Source organism: Chroicocephalus ridibundus, chromosome 4, assembly GCF_963924245.1.
Source record: "Chroicocephalus ridibundus chromosome 4, bChrRid1.1, whole genome shotgun sequence".
Lineage (NCBI taxonomy): Eukaryota > Metazoa > Chordata > Aves > Charadriiformes > Laridae > Chroicocephalus > Chroicocephalus ridibundus.
The window spans coordinates 1,586,810-1,605,892 of NC_086287.1; the positions used below are offsets into that span (position 1 = coordinate 1,586,810).

Consider the following 19,083-nt stretch of genomic DNA (forward strand, 5'->3'; position numbering starts at 1 on the left):
CTGCAGCGCCACCGATAACGCCACGCTTTCACACAGCGGCATGTGCCCGCGGTGACGCCACCGATGGGGGGCACGGAGCCAACACTGGGGTTGGGGGGGGGGGGGCGGGGGGGAGCAAAACCCACCTGGCTCAGCCGGGACCAAGCACCCGCAAAAACCAGTGGGCGCAAGACGTGGACGGGAGCAGGAGCTCCTTCGAGGTGTCGGTTGCGTTTGAGGACGAGGACGGGGCTGGGCCACCCACGGCGGCAGGAGCTGGTGGGCTCTGTCGGAGCCGAGCGGTGCCGGTGGCCACGGCCTGGCCGGGGTGGTGGGACACGGAGCGGGGTGAGGAGGAGGCGCGGTGGCATGGAAAAGCTGCAGCTCTGCGAGCCCAGGCAAAGCCACCAAAAAGCACAGAAACAGCCCCAAATCGTGATGGCGGTGGAAGGGTGTTGCCCAAGATGTCCCCAGCGATGGAGCGCGGACCTGTCAGGGCTGCCCGGCCCCCCCTGCCCGCACACGGCCACCGGGGAGCCGCCGGGGACTGAGACCCCGCCGGTGCTGGCGGGAGGGGGTGCCCCCGGGGTGGGAGGTGACCGACACCGGGGACAGCAGGGACGTGAGGGACACCAAGGACATCGAGAGCCCCCCCAGGGGCCCTCCCAGGGCTGTGGTGGAGCCTCACGGCAGGTTTTTATTCCGGAATCTCCCCCCGGGGCGCTGGGGGGGGGGCGGGGATGGCGGGAACCGGGACGCGCCGCCGCCGCCAGTGCTGGGAGTCTGGCCCCGCCCACTGCCCTTGCCCCGCCCACTGGGGGTCTGGCCCCGCCCACTGGCCGTAGCCCCGCCCCCGCGGTGCGCCCTCCCCGCCGGCAGGGGGCGCGGGCGCGGTGCCGCGTCGCTCCGGAAAGAGCCGATCGCCGGCGGAGGCAGCCGAAGGGCGGCGGGGCGGGGCGGGCCGCGGGGGACGATGGCGCAGCAGGTCGAGCAGCTGCGGGCGGACGGCGTGCACAAGGAGGTGCTGCGGGAGGGCACCGGGCCGCTGCCCGACTTCCGCGACGGCACCAAGGTCAGAGACGGGACCGGGATTGGGGGGTGCGGGGAGGGTAAGTGGGCGAGGCGCGCATGCGCGGCCCCCCCCCCCCCCGGTCGCCATGGTGACGGCGCGGCCTATTCTCCCCCGCAGGCCACCTTCCACTACCGGACGCTGCGGTGCGGGGATGAGGAGACGCCGCTGGACGACAGCCGGGCGCGGGGGAAGCCCATGGAGCTGATCGCCGGCAAGAAGTTCAAGCTGCCGGTGTGGGAGGCGGCCCTGCGCACCATGCGGCCGGGCGAGCGGGCCCGCTTCCGCTGCGAGGCCAAGGTGGGCCGGGGCCGGGCCGGGGCCGGGGCCGGTGGCGGCTGGGGGGCGTGGTTTGTTGCTCGGGGGCGGGGGCGTGATTGGTTCGGGGGCGTGGTCTGTGCGCAAATGGGGCGTGGTCTGATGCTTCGGGGGCGTGGTCTGCTCCAAGTGGGCGTGGTTTCCTGCTCGAGGGGCGTGGCTTGGATGCGTGGCCTGCACCACGCCCACCCGTGGCACATTCCCCTCGTTAGGCCCCGATGCGGGGGTTAGAGCCCCGGAGCATCCCGGTCCCCGTTGTCCCCCCCCACCCCCCGTCCCGTCCCGGTGCATCCCCGTCCCAGCACCGCCTCCCCCCCGCCCCGCAGCACGTGGTGCTCTACCCGCTGGTGTCCAAGAGCCTGCGCAACATCGCGGCGGGGAAGGACCCGCTGGAGGGGCAGCGGCACTGCTGCAGCATCGCCCAGCTGCACGACCACTACTCCCTGGGCTACCCCGACCTCGACGAGCTCCAGAAGAACCCCCAGCCCCTCATCTTCGACATCGAAGTGCTCAAGGTGAGGCGCCAGCCTGGGTAGGGGTGGCCGAGGCACTCCCGGTCCTAGCCCTGGGCCAGGAGGAGCTCAGTGATGGCCACCAGCACCCACCATGGTGTGGGGCTGGGGCTCTGCCCTCATGACGGGGTGCCGGCAGGTGGAGGCACCCGGCTCCTACCAGCAGGACCCATGGGCCATGACGGACGAGGAGAAGCTACAGGCCGTACCCCTGATCCACAAGGAAGGCAACGAGCTGTACCGGCAGGGCAAGGTGCAGGAGGCAGCTGCCAAATACTACGATGCCATCGCCTGTCTCAAGAACCTGCAGATGAAGGTGGGGCACCCTGGGCCTTCTCTGGGGTGTGCACAGGTCTCCCCCCATCCCTGCCAGTGTGCGGGGCTTGGGAGCTTCCCCTTGTTCTCCCTGCAGGAGCAGCCTGGCTCTCCGGACTGGATCGAGCTGGACCAGAAGATCACCCCCCTGCTGTTAAATTACTGCCAATGCAAGCTGCAGTGTGAGGAGTACTATGAGGTGCTGGATCACTGCTCCTCCATCCTCAACAAGTACGAGGGTAAGGAGCCACGGGGTGGCCGGGATGGCTGTGGTGGGTGCTGGTGGGGTGAGGGGGTACCGGGGAGGGCCCCCCGTGCTCCGCTGGTCCAGCAGCTCTCTCCCTGCAGACAACGTCAAGGCCTACTTCAAGCGGGGGAAGGCCCACGCGGCCGTGTGGAACGTGACGGAGGCACAGGCTGACTTCGCCAAAGTGCTGGCCCTCGACCCCTCGCTGCGCCCCGTCGTCTCCAAGGAGCTGCGGAGCCTGGAAGCCCGCCTGCGGGAGAAGGACGCTGAGGACAAGATCCGCTTCAAGGGCATCTTCTCCCAGTAGAGCCCGCGGCCGCAGCGGAGAGCCCGACGCTCTCGGAACAGGTTCTTTTTAGATATTCCACATGTGGAATGTTCATTGATGTTTATTAATGTTTAATACAAATTTTACTTATTTGAAGTCATTTGAAGTGGCCCCGGGAGCTCGCCACGGCCCCGTGACACGGCAGTGCACTTAAGTCGCAGTATTACGCAGCGTATAGCAATCGCGGCAATGTAAAGTGCAATGTAAAGGTGAAGCTCCTTGCTGGGCTTCGGCTACGCTCATTGTCACGCCGGGAAGGGACATGTAGGGTGACACTGAGCTCAAGCCCGCTGCTTTCTGCCAAGTCCTTTTCTTTGTTTGATGTTTTTATACTTTACGTTGGGCTGAACCACCGCGCCTGGGGCTGGCCGAGCTGTTCACGGCCGCGGTGCCGAGCCTCGGCCCCGTCCTTTCCCCTTCCTGCCTGTACTCCGCGCCACGTCCTGCATCGTCACTTCTCAAGGCCGCTGCTATCGTCCCAAGCCGGTGTTTCCTCTAAACTACGTCACCGTGTCAGCGTCGTAAATATTTTATATAGACTAACTGCTCGTTATTGCTATCTGTATAAAACTCTGGTCATGTTATGCCACGATAAACAAAAGTAAAACTAGTCACAGGCACCTGGTCAATTAGAAAAATTGCTGTTAGAGGTAAATGAGGTAAAACAAAGTTGCAGGCAGCCCAGGAACAGGGAGCCTGGCAAGCCCTGGCCCTGAGGCCTTGCAAACTTGCTGCAAAACCGAGCCCTTGCTGACTGTAGTGAGCGCTCCCACCCCCGTCATGGATGCGTTAAAGCTGCTCAATGACTGTTCTAAAGGGTAGAGCCAAGATGACTCTCCCGCAGGCTCCGTCCTGGGCTGACGGTGTAAAAGCAGCTCTAACGCACACAGACATTGCGTCCCTCCAGCCCTGCCCTAACGCCCCGGCTCTGCTCTTGTGCAAAAGGTTTAACTGCTCACGCAATCCCCCCAGCCCCATGTCGGCGTCAGCGCGTACCTGAGAGCAGCAGAGCAGCCCAGGGATGCTCCCGGCTGCATTTCCCAGCAGGAACAGAGGTTGTTTTTCCCCCCCATGATGTGTCCTAAATTGCTCCTGACCCAACTGCGATACCCCAAGGCCACCTCGCTGTGTGATGCCGTGTGCCCGGGTCCAGGGTGGGTGGCTGGGTACAGAGCAGACATGCGAGCCCCGGCACCTCGTCTTTACATCGCTTTATTTCACAACGAAACGAAGAGAACAAAGGAACCGCTTTTGAATCCCGGCCCTTCCCCTGCCCCACGTCTGGCAACACTGAACTGAAATAAATAGGTAGGGAGCAGGGAGATGCCACTTGCCCTGGGGCACAGCCACAGCCCCCACAACGCTGCCCGGGGACAGATGACCCCGGGGGGCAGCACGCTGGTTCGCCGTGGGGCAAACATGCCCCGGGCACTGCCCAGCAGCAGCTCTGCAGCCCCAAAGGACATGGGGGGACAGGGGCAGCAGGGTGGAGGCAGAGCTGGGTGGCAGCAGGGGGGACACGGGGTGGCTCAGTCCCGAGGGGATGGCTCCGGCCCCTGGGGTGGCTCAGAGCGCTGACTCTCAGCCCTCCCCACAGTTTTGGGGGGGACCCAGCACCCTCATCTCTGTCCTGTCAGCTCGGGGCCTGTCGCACGCTGCGGCCCCAGGTGCTCCTGGCTGGGAAACGAAGGCTGCAGCGGAGAGGGGGACGGTGGCCACGCCACCCTCACTCCTCACCCTCCAGCTTGAGGCTGACGCTGCGGGGCTTGGCCCGGGGCAACCCGGGGGGTGCCGACGGGGGCCCCCCGTCCCGCTCCGCCTGGCTGGAGCCCCGCGACCGCAGGAGCTGGCTCTGCTTGCGGAGGAAGTCGACAGGCGCCGGGCAGCCGTAGGTGCCTTTGCCCAGCACAGGCCGTGGGGGTCCCTTGGGGGAGTGGGCCAGGGCCGCCGCCTCCAGCTGAGCCAGGTGGGCTACGTAGCCCTCAGACAGGAACTGTGGGACCCACAGACAGCCTGAGCTGGTGGCCCTGGCCATCACGTGCTCCCGCCACCCCAGTGGGGTCAGCAATTGTCCCCTGCAGCCCCAGCCCATCCCCAGCCCTGCCACTGTACCTGGCACTGGTTGGAGAACTTCTTGACGGCCCGGCCCACGATGTAGATGTGCGCCGGCGCGAGCCCCAGCGAGCTGTAGACTGAGACATCCTTGGTGGAGCCGTAGCCAGCGACGATGGTGATCTCCGCCTGCCCACGGAGAGGAGCATTAGGGCAGGGAGCGACTCCTCCCAGAGGGACAGCCACCCCCAGGGGACTGGGACACGCTTGTTTTATGAGGGTGGTTGCAATGCCCACGGGCTGGGAGGTGCCCCTCTGTGCCCTGAGCGAGGTCATAGAATCACAGAATGGTTTGGGTGGGAAGGGACCTTGAAGCCCACCCAGTGCCACCCCCTGCCCTGGGCAGGGACACCTCCCACCAGCCCAGGTTGCTCCAAGCCCCGTCCAACCTGGCCTTGAACCCCTCCAGGGATGGGGCAGCCACAGCTTCTCTGGGCAACCTGGGCCAGGGGCTCACCACCCTCACAGCCAAGAATTTCTCCCTCCGATCTCATCCAAATCTCCCCTCTTGCAGTGGAAAACCCTTCCCCCTTGTCCCACGGCTCCCCTCCCTGCTCCAGAGTCCCTCCCCAGCTTTCCTGGAGCCCCTTGAGGGCCTGGAAGGGGCTGGAAGGTCTCCCTGGAGCCTTCTCTTCTCCAGGCTGAACCCCCCCAGCTCTCTCAGCCTGTCCCCACAGCAGAGGGGCTCCAGCCCTCCCAGCATCTCCATGGCCACCTCTGGATCCTCTCCAACAGGGTCCTGGGGCAGGGGGTCGGTGCCAGCTCTGCCATTGTGGCATAGTCTAACTCTGAGCACCTCCACCTGCAGCTCCACTGACCCCCAGGACTGAGGGGCACCGGCTGGGGCACAGCCCACGCTACCCCTCCAACACCACCACCACTACCGCGTCCCCACCCCACCAGCGTCCCCATCCCCACCTCGGTGCGCAGGCTCTGGAGGAAGGCGGCTTTCTGACGCAGGGGGTCGTGGGTGAGCCCATCGCAGAAGGAGACGGCGCCGTGGGGGAAGTTGTGCTGGGAGAGCCAGGCCACCACGCGGTGCTTCTGCATGTCGGGGCGTCCCGTCACGTAGATGATCATGTAGCCTGAGTCCTGCCAGTGCCTAGGAGGGGACACATGTTGGTGCCAGGAGCCTGTGCGGGGACAGTACTGCTGGCAGGAGGCCACCGAGCATCTCCCAGCACATCACACATGGGTGCTGCCTCCGAAACCTTCATCCCCACAGGGATTTTAGCAAGGCTGAAGGCACAGCAGAGCTGTGGGGTATCACAGCAGGTTTTGGGACCAGAACTGGGGGCAGCCTTTTTGCTGTGAAAAGCCTCTGGGTGATGGGAGATGCCCCAGCTCATCCCTGGGACAGCAGACTGCTCCGATGCCCCCGCTACCCCACTCAGGTTGTCACCGCACCACAAAAGGAGGGGCGGGTTCTCCCCACCATGAGAAGGGCACCTACCGTACGACGTCAACAGCCCCTGCCCGCACTTTGGGGTCGCTGCCCATGATGGAGACACTGGCAGTGAAGGAGCCATCGATGCTGAACACGACCGACTCGGTGCCCCGGGCCACCACTGTCAGGTATGCCTCGGCGTAGCTGTGGTCCCCCCTGGGACGGGAGAGCAGGGATGCTCAGCACCGGCTCTGCCGCAGAGGGAGCCAGGGGACCTCTGCCAAAAGGGCTGGAGGAGGAACCGAGGTGGCACCGCACACCTGCAGCTCACCTGACCACCATGCGCACGGGGTAGATGCCGATGGCCAGAGCCTTGTCTGGAGGGATGGTGAAGGTCAGGCGCCCACTGCCACTTGTCACCTCAGTGCCGTAGTACAGCCACTTCCCCGACAGTGGCTGCGTCATGATGTAGATGTCCACCTAGGAGAGGGAAAAGGGCTGAGCGTGGACCGAACCTCCAGATCCTGCCATGTCCCCAACCTACAAGTCCTTACAACCCTCTCCCCGCATCCCACAAGGTCCTATGGCCTCCTGTTCACCACATCCCTTCTTGTGCCATGAATGACACCAGCCTCATGCCCCTTCCTGGGCATCCCCACCTTGTTTGACGGGGTCCTGGTGGCACCCATGAGCCCAGCCATACCTTCTCCCCGGTTAGCGTCACCACATCCAGGGGTCCGTACATGAAGCGCCCGCTGAGGACCTGCGCTTTGCCCTCGCACACGATCACGTCGCTGGCCCGGTGGTTGGCCGTCACGTTCTGCGGGGACACGAGACACTCAGCAGCCTGTGGGAGCTGAGGGAGCCCCCGAGGGGGCACATGGGCCCCACCAGGCTGCGGGACCACCCCAGCATCCTCCTGGCAGATGGGATCAAACCCTCCCAGCTGCATCACCCCATGGCCAGGGGTGTGCCTGGGCACCCGGGGACAGCCAGAGCTCAGTGCTGCCCCAGCAAAGGGTTGGGCTCCCGATGGCCGCAGGGCACATACCCGAATCTTCACTTGGGTGCGCTTGCGCTGCCACTTCTCCCGGGGGATAGCGGGGCTGTAGATAGAGCTCTCCTCGCTCTCCGCCGGCTGCGGCCCCTCTTTCTCCATCACCTACCGAGCAGCATGGCCCCAGCTCAGCCTCCACCAGCCCCGGCGAGCTCTGCTGCCCGCCCCGCCATGTCCACCATACCTGGCGCAGGATGAAGGCCACCACGTCGGAGGACTCCCAGTAGCTGGCGTGGAAGAGGTGGGGCAGGGTGATGGTGGGGAAGGCGGTGAGGGCGTCGGGGCAGTACAGCGAGTAGTCGATGCGCTTTGGGCCCCACCAGCGCTCCAGGACTGTGGGGAAAGCTGGAATGAATCTGTCCCTGGACCTCATCCCAAGGTGCCGGCATGGCATGGGATGGGCAGGGACGGCACAGGCAGGGAGGGCACTCACTCTTGACGACTTCGTTGGTGCTGGCGGAAGCGGTGGCCTCCCCCGGCTCATTGCCCCTCCAGAAGCCCCCAAAGCTGCCAGTGGGGGTGGGGGGGGCAGCCATGTCCACCTCGGGCAGGAACAGGGCAGAGTGCATCTGCAGGGCCTCCGCTGTGGAGAGAGATGAGTGAGGCCACCCGGACTCCCCTGGGGACACCAACCACCCTGGAACGCCCCCCTCCAGCAGAGCCCCAAAGGGGTGGGCAGGGCTTGCCCATCACTTTCCCCCCACCCAAGCTGGGCTCCTGCAGTGCTGTGGGTGCTGTGGGTACCCCGGCACGATGCTGGAGCCCCCAGCGCACCCCAGGGCTGCTCGGGACCAGTCTGGCGCAGGGGCTACTCACCCAGCAGGGACGAGGTGCCATCACCCAGGGGGTACTTCTGGTAGCGGGGCACGCTGAGCGGTGGGACGGCGTGGAAGGCCTTGGCCAAGAGGGGCTCCAGGCGAGAGGCGCAGGGGTCGGCAGCGTGGAAGAGGTTGTAGATTTGCTCGCAGGCGGGACGCAGCTGAGCCACTGGGGCAGAGAGTGGGGGGGTCAGGGCTGCCCAGCCTGCGTGGCGAGGAGGCCAGTGGGGACAGGGATGGGGCACGAGGGCTGGCGGGCACGGGGCAGAGCAGCCGGGAGGTCTGAACCCAGCAGGGAGAAAGCAGAACCCAGTGAGAGGAAAGGCTGGTGAGGCAAACCCAGGACACAGGCGACAGACAGGGGACAAGCTGGGGCTGGCACAGGGCGGGGAAGGGGACGCCTGGGGACAGACCAATGCCAACACCCACACAGCCAGGGCTGGGTGTGCAAGGGGCTCAAACGCAAGCGGGGTTCTTTGGGGAGGGGCCGGGGGCTGGCACCGCGGCTGGCGGGGGTCCTCACCATCCAGAGCGGGCATGACGGTCTTGCGCAGCGCGAGCACCAGCCCCAGCGGGGAGCCAAAGAGGAAGAAGCCGGATACCTTAAAGTCGAGGCGGGTGCCGGTGCCCTCCGCCCCGTCGCCGCTCCGCGGTGCCTCTGCCTCCAGCGGGGCCTCGCTGCCCTGCAGGCTGGGACAGCGGGGCCGGTGGGCATGGGGAGGGATGGTGCCATCCCGCTCCCACCAGCCCGGGGACAAAGCTGTGCCCAGCACGGCCCCGTTAGCCCGGAGGAGCTGCTGGAAGCAGGGGAGCTCCAGCAAAACACCCCCGAGGCAGGCTGCCCCCATGCAATGCTCCTTCCCAGGCTGGCGCAGATGGGAAATTCGCCCTTTTCCATAAAGCACAAAATTAGTCGGGAGATCAGCCGGGCTCCCGCGGGGACATGCTGCCAACCATCCCCCTTGCTCTCACCTGCACGAGGAGCTGTGATGGTGGCTGTCCCCCTGCTCCCGGCAGGGTGGCTGTGCCCCTGGCTCGGGGCTCGCCTGGCCTGACCCCGTTGCTCCATCCGCCCCGTCGGCCAGTGGGTCCCTGCCGCCGCACAGCTCGGGGGAGATGGGCTCCGTGCTCTGCGGGGGGAGAGGCAGCGAGCGCCCAGCCCCTGCTTAGCCACCACTGGCACCTCCTGCCCACCCTGCACCCCAGCACCCAGGGGTGCGAACCCCCTTCCCCACCCTCCCTGACCCACGGCAGGGTGCCGGCACTCACCAGGCTGCCACGGCGGCTGCTGCTGTGGCTGCCCCCCGAGCCCGCCCGGCTCTGGCAGAGCGCGTCGAAGCCCAGGATGCCGCCCACACAGTCCCCCAGCAGCACCACCTGCAGAGAGCATGCACCCGTGCCGAGGGCGAAGGATGGAGCCCCCAAGTCCTCTGCACAGGGGGAACATGGTCCTCGACAGAGCCAAGTCCCAGCTGGAGCCCAAAGCAGAGTTTTCCCCAAATCCCCTCTCACCTGGCCGCAGAAGCCGGCCCCCTCCCCGGAGTGCAGGAAGGCGCTGTACGCCTGGTTGGCACGAGCGATGACGGCACCGACGGCGTGCTGGTAGCTCCCCGAGGAGGTGGCCAGGAGCGGGAGGGCCGCCAGCGGGATGTGGTCCTGGCTGCTGGACAGGCTGTCCCTGTCATGGCTGTAGGGGCTGAGCCTGAGAAGGACATGGAGGGAAGGATGAATGGGGCTGCCCCGATGTCCCCATCCCTCCGCACGCCACTTGCTTACCCCAGGATGCTGCACCAGGAGCTATCCCCTTTCCATCCCATCCCATTCCATCCCCTTGATGCCACACTGGGAGAAGGAAAGTCCCCTCTGAGGCCACCACCTCCCCGGTCCCTTCCTGCGGCCCTGGGGTAGATTTCCAAGGGGACAGCCCCCTCCTTGCCCCATGGCACGGCACACAGTGCTGCCATCCGTACTTGGAGACAAGGGCATAGGCGGCGGCGCAGATGGGCGGGCAGGGCACCAGGCGCAGTGCCACATGCCCCAGCGCCTCAGGGAAGTGGACGCGGGTGACGGCATCGAAGGTGGCCGCCAGCGTCTGCACGTCCGCCTGCTTGGAGCCCGGCTCGCCCGCTCCCTGGTCCAGGATGTTACCGCTGTGGAGGATGAGGAAGAGGGCGTGGATCCGGCACGCCTGCGCCGCGCTCTCCGCTGAGCCGCCCTGCGGGAAGGAGAGCACTGCCATCGGCACCCATGCTGGGGACAACAGCCAGGGGGCACGGCCCCAGGGAGGGGACGAGCGGGGCACGCACCTCAGCGAAGCCAGATGTCCCCAGTCCGTCCCCATCCACCTTGGCAGCGCTGGCTCCCTCCCCTGCAAGAACATGGCCCCGGTGAGCCCAGCTGGGGTGTCCAGATGGGGGTCAGCCCCCTCCCAGGATGCCCACACCAGGGTTTGGGGCTGGAGCCCCCCCCCCACTCACCCAGCGCGTCGTCCAACTCCGCCGGCCGCTCCAGCGTGTCCAAGAAGTCATTGGAGCTCCACTTCGTCATCTCCTTCGCAAAGACCTCATCACTGTCAGACAGGTCCTCTGCGGTGGCAGGGAGGGGGCGCTGGGTGGGGAGCCCGCAAGGGCCCCCCCACCGGGCACCCCAAGCTGGTGCCTGGTCCCTGCCACCAAAACGCTGAGCCATGGGGCTGCCCCACTGTACCGTGGGCATCGAAAAACTCCTCTTCGGAGCTGTTCTCAGAGTCGCGAGCGATGTTCTGCATCCGCCACTCGGACAGGCTCTGAGGAGACACCCCCCCTGCCACCGGCACGGGGTCAGCACCCAGAGCGCCCCCGCAGCAAGACCCCGCTCCTGCCCCACAGCTTCCCCCTGCTCTTGCACCCAGAGCCATACCAGGAGACCCAGGGCCAGACCGGGGCACCCAGAGACCCCCTGGGAGACCCAGGCCAGGGAAGAGAGGGTCCCCTGACACATCTCCTATGGAGCACAGCAGCAGCCGGGGGTTTAGGAGTCCCCATGGGGGTCCCCCTCCCACCCAGGCAGGACCTGGTCTCTCACCTCCATGCTGGGAAGAGTAGGAAGACCGGGAAGAGGTGGACCACTGCTTGGCAAAGGTATCATCAGGAGAGGCGTCCGACGATCCTTGCGCTTCAGCCCCTTCTTGCCCACTGGCTCCCCCCGGCTCCATCCGCCCCTCGGGGCTGGGCCCAGCGGTGGGGGGCTCCTCGGCCTCGCCGCACTTGGCCATCTTCTGCGCCAGCATCCGCGCTGTCTCCTCTTCCAGCTGCCGAATGTCCTCCATGGTCAGGTCCGTCCACTCGTCCTGCCAGCACCAAGCCTGGCGGTGGGCGCGCAGCATCACCTTCCGCAAACCTGCGATGGGGATGGGGGGGATCGACCCCAGCATGGCCTCGGGGCTCCCCAAACCTGTCCCCTCAAGCAGCGCCGAGGTGCTGGCGATCGAGGGCTCGCCGCTGCTGCCCCGCACTCACCCACGTCGTGGATGAACTGCTCGATTTTGGACTGCATCCCCCAGTAGCGGAACTCCACCTTGCAGAGCTTGTAGGCGCACATCAGGGGTCCGCTGGCCGCCGCCTCCAGCCAGTCGTCCCCCAGCGGGCCCCGGCCCGTCTTGGCCGAGTGGTAGAGCTTGGGGTCCTCCTCGGGCTTGTATTCCCCGGGGGAGATGGGGTCACGCACGATATCGATGGTGTCTGTGGGGAGAGCAGCGCTTGTCACCCCATGGGGCTAAGCAAGGGGACACGGGAAGGTGGGACACGCCTTGGGCAGAAAAGCGGGGAAAACCACACAAAAATCAGGGGGGCAAGTTATTTCCACAATGCCCAACAGCCGGTTGCAAACTCTCTTTATCCTGCGGTTGTAACATCAAAAGCACCCTTGGGTGCACCCAAAAACGTCCCAACCCTGCACGGGGCCCTGATCCTGCGCCCCGCGGAGCAGTGCAGCGCGGCTGCGAGAGGCACCAGGGGCGGCGGGGGGAGGCGCGGAGGCGGCGAGGCGTGCAAAGAGCCGGGGCTGACACACATACGCGCATTAGCCAGGAGATTTGGCAGCTGGGAGAGTGGCCCCGGCGACCCCGGGGGACGTGGGGGCTGGTGCCGAGGACAGCCGGATCCAGCAGCTCGGCGCAGTGATGAGCCTCGCCAGCTGCCCCCCCCCACCCCCCACCCCCGGACCCCAGGTTGCCCCGAAACCAGGGCACGGAGCACAGCAAAACCGCCACACAACCCGGGAGGAGCCCCCGTCAAGCCGGGGGGTGTGATGGCAACACTGCCCTCTCCCCAAATGGGGGTGGACTCCCCAAAACTGGAGGGGGATGCTCACGGATGGCACCCAGGAAAAACATGATCCAACAGACCTTGGGGAGCCGTTTGAGCCCAACCCTGCGCAAAGTGTCCTGCAGTTTGGCTGCTCCAGGCCAGCTCCCTCCAGCCTGATCTTGGGGGGGTCCTTGGGGGGTCCCAGGGCACCCCATTGGCCCCCAGGACCTTCCTATAGAGCTGTCCCCAGTCAGACCCCCCCACCCTGTCCCCAGGCTGTGCCAGACTCTGCATTTATTTGCCCACACTAGTGTCCCTGAGGTGCCCGCTGGCCTCTTCCTCCAGCTCAGGCCTAAAAAAAAAGGGGGGGAAAAAAGGATTTTTAAGACTCATAAAGCAAGGGAGAGTTGCAGCGCAGGAGCTCTGAAGCAAGGATTTTTCCTGTGGTGGGTAGCTGAAACTGAAAAGCGCCGCAACCCTTCTAAACCTCCCCAGCCTGCAAAACACACCACAGGGCTTCCAAATTGTGTGGCAAACGCGAGCCCTTAAATCAGGGCCCGAGGGGCTAGCCGAGCAGCTCAGATGGCGGCATACCACGGTCGGCAGCGAGGAGCCGGGACAGGAGCTGCCGTCCCCGAGCAGCTCCTGGCAGCGTGACTCGCGCGACGACCGACGGGTCTGTTTGCTTTTACCACCGCGAGAAAATTGGCGAGGGGGCCGTTATCCCTGCGGGTCACCCCGGCAGCCCAGACCACGTTACTCCGCTGCCCTTTGAAACGTGAGATTCGGTTTAAATCCGTCGGTGATACGGGACACCGGGGTGAGAGCGAGAGCTGGCAAAGAAAACCCCAGCGGGGTCCGTGTCGGGGCCAGTCCCACACCGGCCCTGCTCCCTGTGGGACGGAGCAGCCACCCGAGACGCAGCGTGCCCTACAGATCGCCCGTGGGATGGGAAATGAGGCAGGGCAGCAGGCAGCGGGCACAGGGCCGTGCCCTCCCTGCTGTCTGCTTGGCCCCAGTCGCTGCCCGGCAGTGGCAGGGGCAAAATTTGTCCCCCCTGGCCCAAGCCACGGGTATCCTGGCTGGACATCCCCGGTGCCGCAAGAACCAATGAGAGAAATAGGTCAGATGAATCATTTCCTCCGAGTGCCTATTTTAGGCCTCCATTTTAAGAGGTAGCGCGTCACGCTCTGCACTCCCGTGCCTAAAACGACCAGATCAACACTGCCGGGAAAGGGAAGCTGCAGCGGCCGGGGCCAAACCCGCCAGTGAGGGAGGAATCCCACCCCGGGCTTCCAGCTCTGCCCACCGGTCCCCTGGGCAAGCTCCCCAGCCTGGACGCAGAGAGCGAACTGGAGCAAAGCCCTGGGGAGCAGGGGAAGCAGGACAGGGGGTGGGAAAATGGGGACACGCTGATCCAAAACACCCAGCGCGTGTTTTCACGTACACTCAGAGAGGAGCTGGGAAAACAAAGCCGTGCCAGACCACATGGGACAGGAGCCGGAGCACGGGACAGGGACACGGAGAGGGGAGCAGGCTGGCACCAGGAAGGAAAGGACTGCAAACAAATATACAAGCAAGGGAAGAAGGCGGAGGATGAAATTGCCCCCCAAAACATCTTTAACAGGGACTCTAATTTAGCCGAGCTGCCAAGGGAGGGGGCAGGCAGCTCAGGGCACAGGAACTTTCCCCCGACAAGGTCGCCCCATAGCTGTCCCCAGAACGCAAGGGACAGCAAAGAGAGCAAAGCTGAGTGCATTGCAGACAAACCCCCGCAGCTGGCAGGGAAGCCGAGCCCCTCAGGCCCCGCAGCACACCCACGCACCCAGCCCGGGGAGCCCCGCGTGGGAACCCCGGCAGGCATCGGGTCCTGCCCGCCGCCCCGAGCCAGCCTCGCGGCGGCCATACGCACCCAAAATCCTCTGCCTCTTCTCAGCCGCGTTCAGGTTGAAGACGTTGGTCTGCTGGCCCGCGTCCGGCCGGTAGTATGTCTCGATCTCGATGGAGAACTTCTCCACGAAGGGGCAGGTGTACCTGGGGGACGCGTGGGGACGGGGATGAGCCCGGTAGCACAGTCGGCCCCACAGCCCACCCCACATCCCCACCGGCTCCCACCTGGTGCGGGTGTAAGGGTAGGCGTTCCAGGATTCCTCCTCCACCTGCAGCGCGGCCTTGGGGAGCAGCGCCCGAAACCAGCTGGGGATGTGGGAGCCCACATGGTAGATCTTGTGTGTGTACTGGCCACTGCCGCCGGGGCCGTCACTGTAGGGCCGGTTGGCCAGGATCTCCACCCCGCTGCCCTCCCCGCTCGACTCCTCCCGGCTCTTCTTCTGCAGGGAGAGCCGCTGGGTGAGCACAGCCCACCCGCCCCCCGGCACCCCCGAACCCTGAGACCCACGTGTTCCCATATCCTGGCACCTCACAGGCTCCTGTACCCTCCCCGCAAGCCCCGGTCCCCGTGTGGTGACACCCGCAGCCCCACACGTGCTCCTGGGAGCCCCTGCTCAGCTCTGTGTCCTCAAACCCACCCAACCTCAGTGACACCCTCCGCACCCTGCCCATCCCTTGGGGTCAGCCCCACACCCCCCTGCGCCCTCCAGGCTCTGTGCTGAGCCCCACAGTCCCCTGCACCCCCCAGCTCCATGCTCAGCCCCACAGACCCCTGCAACCCCCAGCTCCTCACGCTCAGCCCCACAGCCCCCTGCACCCCTCAGTTCCATGCTCAGACCCATAGAACCCTGCACCCCTCAGCTCCAGACTCAGCCCCACAGACCCCTGCAGCCCCCCAGCTCCTCACACTCAGCCCCACAGACACCGGCACCCTCTCAGGGTCCATGCTCAGCCCCCCAGACTCAGCCCCATAGACCCCTGTACCCCCCTATGCTCAGCCCCACAGACCCCCACACCCTCCAGTGCTCAGCCCCACAGATCCCTGCACTCCCTCAGGCTCCGTGATGAGTCCCACAGCCCCTCACACCCCTATACTAAGCCCTACAGCCCCCTACACCCCTTCAGGCTCTACGATGAGCCCCCCAGACTCAGCCCCACATCCCCCTGCATCCCCCAGGCTCTGTGCTCAGCCCCACAGCCCCCCATGCTCAGACCCATAGCCCCCTGCACCCCCCGAGCCTCCTGCACCCCCCGACTCTGTGCTTCAGCCCCACAGCCCCCCTACACTCCCTCAGGGTTCAGTCCCACAGCCCCCTGCACACCCAGGCTCCATGCTCAGCCCCACAGGCCCCTGCACCCCCTATGCTCAGCCCCACAGCCCACTGCACCCCACAACTGCCTATGTTCAGTCCCACAGCCCTCGGCACCCCCAGGCTCCACACTCAGCCCCACAGCTCGGTACTCAGCCCCACAGCCCCCTACACCCCACAGCTGCCCATGCTCAGTCCCACAGCCCCTTGCACCCCTCAGGCTCCATGCTCAGCCCCACAGCCCCCTGAACCCCCCCAGGCCCCTGAACCCCTCAGCTCTGTGCTCAGCCCCACAGCCCCCTGCACCCCACAGCCCCCCATACTCAGCCCCACAGCCCCTTGCACCCCCTCAGGCTCCATGCTCAGCCCCACAGCCCCCTGAACCCCCCCAGGCCCCTGAACCCCTCAGCTCTGTGCTCAGCCCCACAGCCCCCTGCACCCCACAGCCCCCCATACTCAGCCCCACAGCCCTCTGCACCCCCTCAGTGTCCATGCTCAGCCCCTCAGACTCATCCCCACAAGCCCCCCCGCATCCCCCCCCACGCTCTGTACTCAGCCCCACAGCCCCTCCGCACCCCTCAGCTCCCCATGCTCAGCCCCCCCCCGCCCCCAGGCCCCACCTGGATCATGTAGAGCTGGGCCACCTGGTACTCCTCCAGGCTCATGGGCAGCAGGATATGGTACTCCTTGATGAGCATGGCGGTGGGGGGCAGCGCCTGTGGCGGGGGTCGGGGTGGAGGGGGTCGGGGTGGAGGGGGGGGGGTCGGCCCTCAGCCCGGCCCGGCCCGGCCCGGCCCGCTCCGCCGGGCCCTCCCCGCTCCCATGGCAACGCGCCCCCCGCCCGCTCGGCCCCGCCCGCCCCTCTTCGGCTCCGCTCGGCTCTTTCCGGCCGCGCTCGGCTCTTTTCGGCTCCTCTCGCCCCCGGCGCTGCCCCCCTCCCCCCGCCCGCCCTGGGCCCGGCCCCGCCGAACCTGCGCCGCTCCCAAACCGGCCGTGACATCACAGCCCGTGCCCACGGGGACGGCCGTGACGTAGGGGGGGGTGGAGGGGGTGCGTGACGTCAGAGACGGGAAGGCCGGCGAGCGCCGCTGCACGGGCATCCCGCCTGTACCGGCCCCCCCCCCCCTCAGCCCGGCGACCGACACCCCCCCCCCTCCGACCCTGAAAAAACGGCTTTATTCAAAAAAAAGACCTTTTTAAAGTATTAAATGAGGGGTTTTGCTCAGTCCCGAACGTCTCGGCGTAGGGCACGGCTACAAAACATCCTCCTCCCCCCCCCCCCCCCCCCCCCGCCAAACCCTTCCCCAGTGCCCCCGGTACCGGCCACAGGCCCCGGCGCACCGACTCCCCCCACCCCCCAGCAGCACTTCCCCCGTGTCCCCCCCCCGCCCCCCCGTCACCACCGGCACCCACCGCCCGAGGCAGAGTCCCAGCCACGTCCTTTATTTATAAAAACACGCATTTATAAAGAGAGCAGAGAGCACGGAGAGGGGAAGGGGGGGCGGGGGCAGCACGGCGGCCCCCCCCCCCCCCCTCCCCCCCCCGCTGACACCGGGGGGTCCCGGAGCAGGGTGTTGGGGGGTGGGGGTCCCGGTTGACAGCTGCCGTTACGTGCGGGCGTTGCGCTCTGTCTCTGCCAGGCACTCCCTGACCAGCGCCCGGGCGTGGATGATGCCTGCGGGGAGAAGCAGAGGGGACACCCCACATCAGCCTGTGCTCCCCACACCGGTGTCCCGGTTCCCCGCTCCCTCCCCCCCGCTTCCCCTCCTCCCCCGCCGCCCCTACCCCGCTTCAGCCGTTCCATGGCGCTCTTGCTGCCGGCGTAGGTGGGCCGGATCTCCTTCCCCATCTCCTCGATGACCGAGAGCAGGTCGGTGTAGGTGCTCTGCGAGCCCGGTGCCCCGGGGGGCTTCATCGCCTGCGGGGAGGGGGACGCGGGGACGGACACACCGGAGGGGGTGAGGGCCGCCCCCCGCGCCGCTGCCCCCTCCGGCCCCGCCGCCTCCCCCCCAGCCTCACCTGCACGTAGCCCATGGACGGCGGCCCGAAGTCATTGAAGAGGGGCCGGAACGGGGCGGCGGCACCGGGGACGGAGCCGGAGGGCGACGGGACACTCGTGGCTGCGGGAAACGGAGGGTGACCGGCTGCTCCCCCCCGCCCCGCCATCCCTTCCCCAGTACTCTCACCCCCTTCCTCCCTTCCCCCGTGGTTACCGGGAGGTGCGGGCCCCGGTGGGGCCGGGCTGGCGCTGGCGGCTCCGGGGGTAGCGGGGGCGGGAGCGATGGGCTTGTAGGACATCCCCGACGGCCGCCCGCCGCTGCCGGGTGCCTTGGAGGGCGGCGGGGGCCGGTGGGCGACACCACCTCCTCCCCCCACCCCCCGCCGGTTGTCCCCGCCGCTCCTCAACCCCACCCGGACCCGCGGAGAGCGACGGCTCCGACGCCGGTACCGGTTCAGCTGCGCAGGCCCCACCGCGGCCTGCCCTGACCCGGCCTCCCCCCGCCGCCGCCGCTCGCCGCGATGACGTCCGAGCGTGCCGACGTCACCGCGCCGCCACGCCCCTCCCGTCGCCGTGGAGACGCACGGCGTCGGCCCCGCCCCTTCCCCCCTCCCTCAGGGAATGGCGGGGGGAAACCGGGAGGGGGGTTCCGCCGCTGCCCCCCCCCACACACACCCGGTACCGGGCCCGGCGGCCTCCCCCCGCCGCCCCCCTGCGGAGGTGAGGGGGCAGCGGGGGTGGCCGGGTCCCCGCGGGGCCTGTTGGGGGTCCCCGGGAAAAAAAGGCCTTAAAACGTTAAAATGTCCAGCGGTGAGCGACGGGCTCCGGTCTGGTGGCGCGGTCGAGAAAGAAAAAAAAAAAAAAAAAAAAAATAACGTGAGAGCCTCTGTCGGTCACCTCCTCGGCGGGTTAAATATGAGGGGTGAGAGCATCGGTGCCCCGTGAAAAAGGAAAAAAAAAGTAAAAAAGGCCAAAAAAAAGGAAAAAAAAAGAAAAAATAGGCAAAATATGAAACAAAGGCAAAAAAAGGCAGAAAAAAGGCAGAAAAAGAAAAAAGGCAACAAAAAGGCAAAAGAAAAAAGGCAACAAAAAGGCAAAACAAAAAAGGAAAAAAGGTAAAAAAAGAGAAAAAAGGAAAAAAAAAAAGGAAAAAAGAAAACAGGCCAAAGGAAAAAAGGCAAAAGAAAAAAGGCAAAAAAAAAAAGGGCAAAAAAAAGAAAAAAAAAATGGCCAAAAAACGGGCCAAAAAAAAAAAAAAAAGCACAAGCTCCAGTGTATACTAAAGGTTTAAGCTGGGAATTGCACGCTACCTGTTCCAGAAAGCAGAACAAAAAAGGAACTCGTATTTTAGGCATCCTTCTGTAGCGATTAGCCAACTAAAAAATTACTCTTCGCTATTAACTTTGAGTTACGAAACTCTGAGGAATCGAGGTTAACGCAGCCGGTGGGAGGGACT

The 19,083-nt window shown here is 65.9% G+C and overlaps 3 protein-coding genes across 5 annotated transcripts; 1 reads left to right on the plus strand and 2 right to left on the minus strand.

Annotated features, from left to right (window-relative positions):
• Positions 1-877: 877 nt before the first annotated feature.
• AIP (aryl hydrocarbon receptor interacting protein) lies at positions 878-3,388 on the plus strand. 2 transcript variants are annotated; one of them, XM_063333432.1, is made up of 6 exons: positions 878-1,051; positions 1,169-1,348; positions 1,693-1,881; positions 2,018-2,194; positions 2,291-2,424; positions 2,542-2,614. In XM_063333432.1, the coding sequence occupies exons 1-6, from the start codon at positions 953-955 to the stop codon at positions 2,612-2,614; spliced, it is 852 nt and encodes a 283-aa protein (XP_063189502.1). In that variant the 5' UTR covers positions 878-952. The 2 variants fall into 2 exon arrangements, with proteins under 2 accessions (XP_063189502.1, XP_063189501.1); XM_063333431.1 differs by having other exon boundaries at positions 884-1,051; positions 2,291-2,432; positions 2,542-3,388.
• Positions 3,389-3,964: 576 nt separating this feature from the next.
• On the minus strand, positions 3,965-16,662 carry PITPNM1 (phosphatidylinositol transfer protein membrane associated 1). 2 transcript variants are annotated; one of them, XM_063333366.1, is made up of 24 exons: positions 16,600-16,660; positions 16,249-16,344; positions 14,544-14,758; positions 14,341-14,462; positions 11,640-11,861; positions 11,206-11,520; positions 10,849-10,944; positions 10,620-10,727; positions 10,449-10,510; positions 10,113-10,357; positions 9,655-9,844; positions 9,412-9,519; positions 9,115-9,272; positions 8,666-8,832; positions 8,141-8,311; positions 7,758-7,907; positions 7,509-7,657; positions 7,319-7,429; positions 6,971-7,087; positions 6,599-6,747; positions 6,334-6,483; positions 5,799-5,982; positions 4,881-5,009; positions 3,965-4,761 (listed from the first exon to the last, which is right to left on the minus strand). In XM_063333366.1, exons 2-24 carry the CDS (start codon positions 16,324-16,326, stop codon positions 4,495-4,497), a joined length of 3,663 nt encoding a protein of 1,220 aa, XP_063189436.1. In that variant the 5' UTR covers positions 16,327-16,344; positions 16,600-16,660; the 3' UTR covers positions 3,965-4,494. The 2 variants fall into 2 exon arrangements, with proteins under 2 accessions (XP_063189436.1, XP_063189437.1); XM_063333367.1 differs by lacking the exons at positions 3,965-4,761; positions 4,881-5,009; positions 5,799-5,982; ... (6 more) ...; positions 8,141-8,311; positions 8,666-8,832 and adding an exon at positions 8,842-9,031 and having other exon boundaries at positions 16,600-16,662.
• Positions 16,663-17,050: 388 nt separating this feature from the next.
• On the minus strand, positions 17,051-18,173 carry CDK2AP2 (cyclin dependent kinase 2 associated protein 2). The gene is made up of 4 exons (XM_063333463.1): positions 17,842-18,173; positions 17,648-17,748; positions 17,414-17,546; positions 17,051-17,303 (listed from the first exon to the last, which is right to left on the minus strand). Exons 1-4 carry the CDS (start codon positions 17,924-17,926, stop codon positions 17,236-17,238), a joined length of 387 nt encoding a protein of 128 aa, XP_063189533.1. The 5' UTR covers positions 17,927-18,173; the 3' UTR covers positions 17,051-17,235.
• Positions 18,174-19,083: the final 910 nt, after the last annotated feature.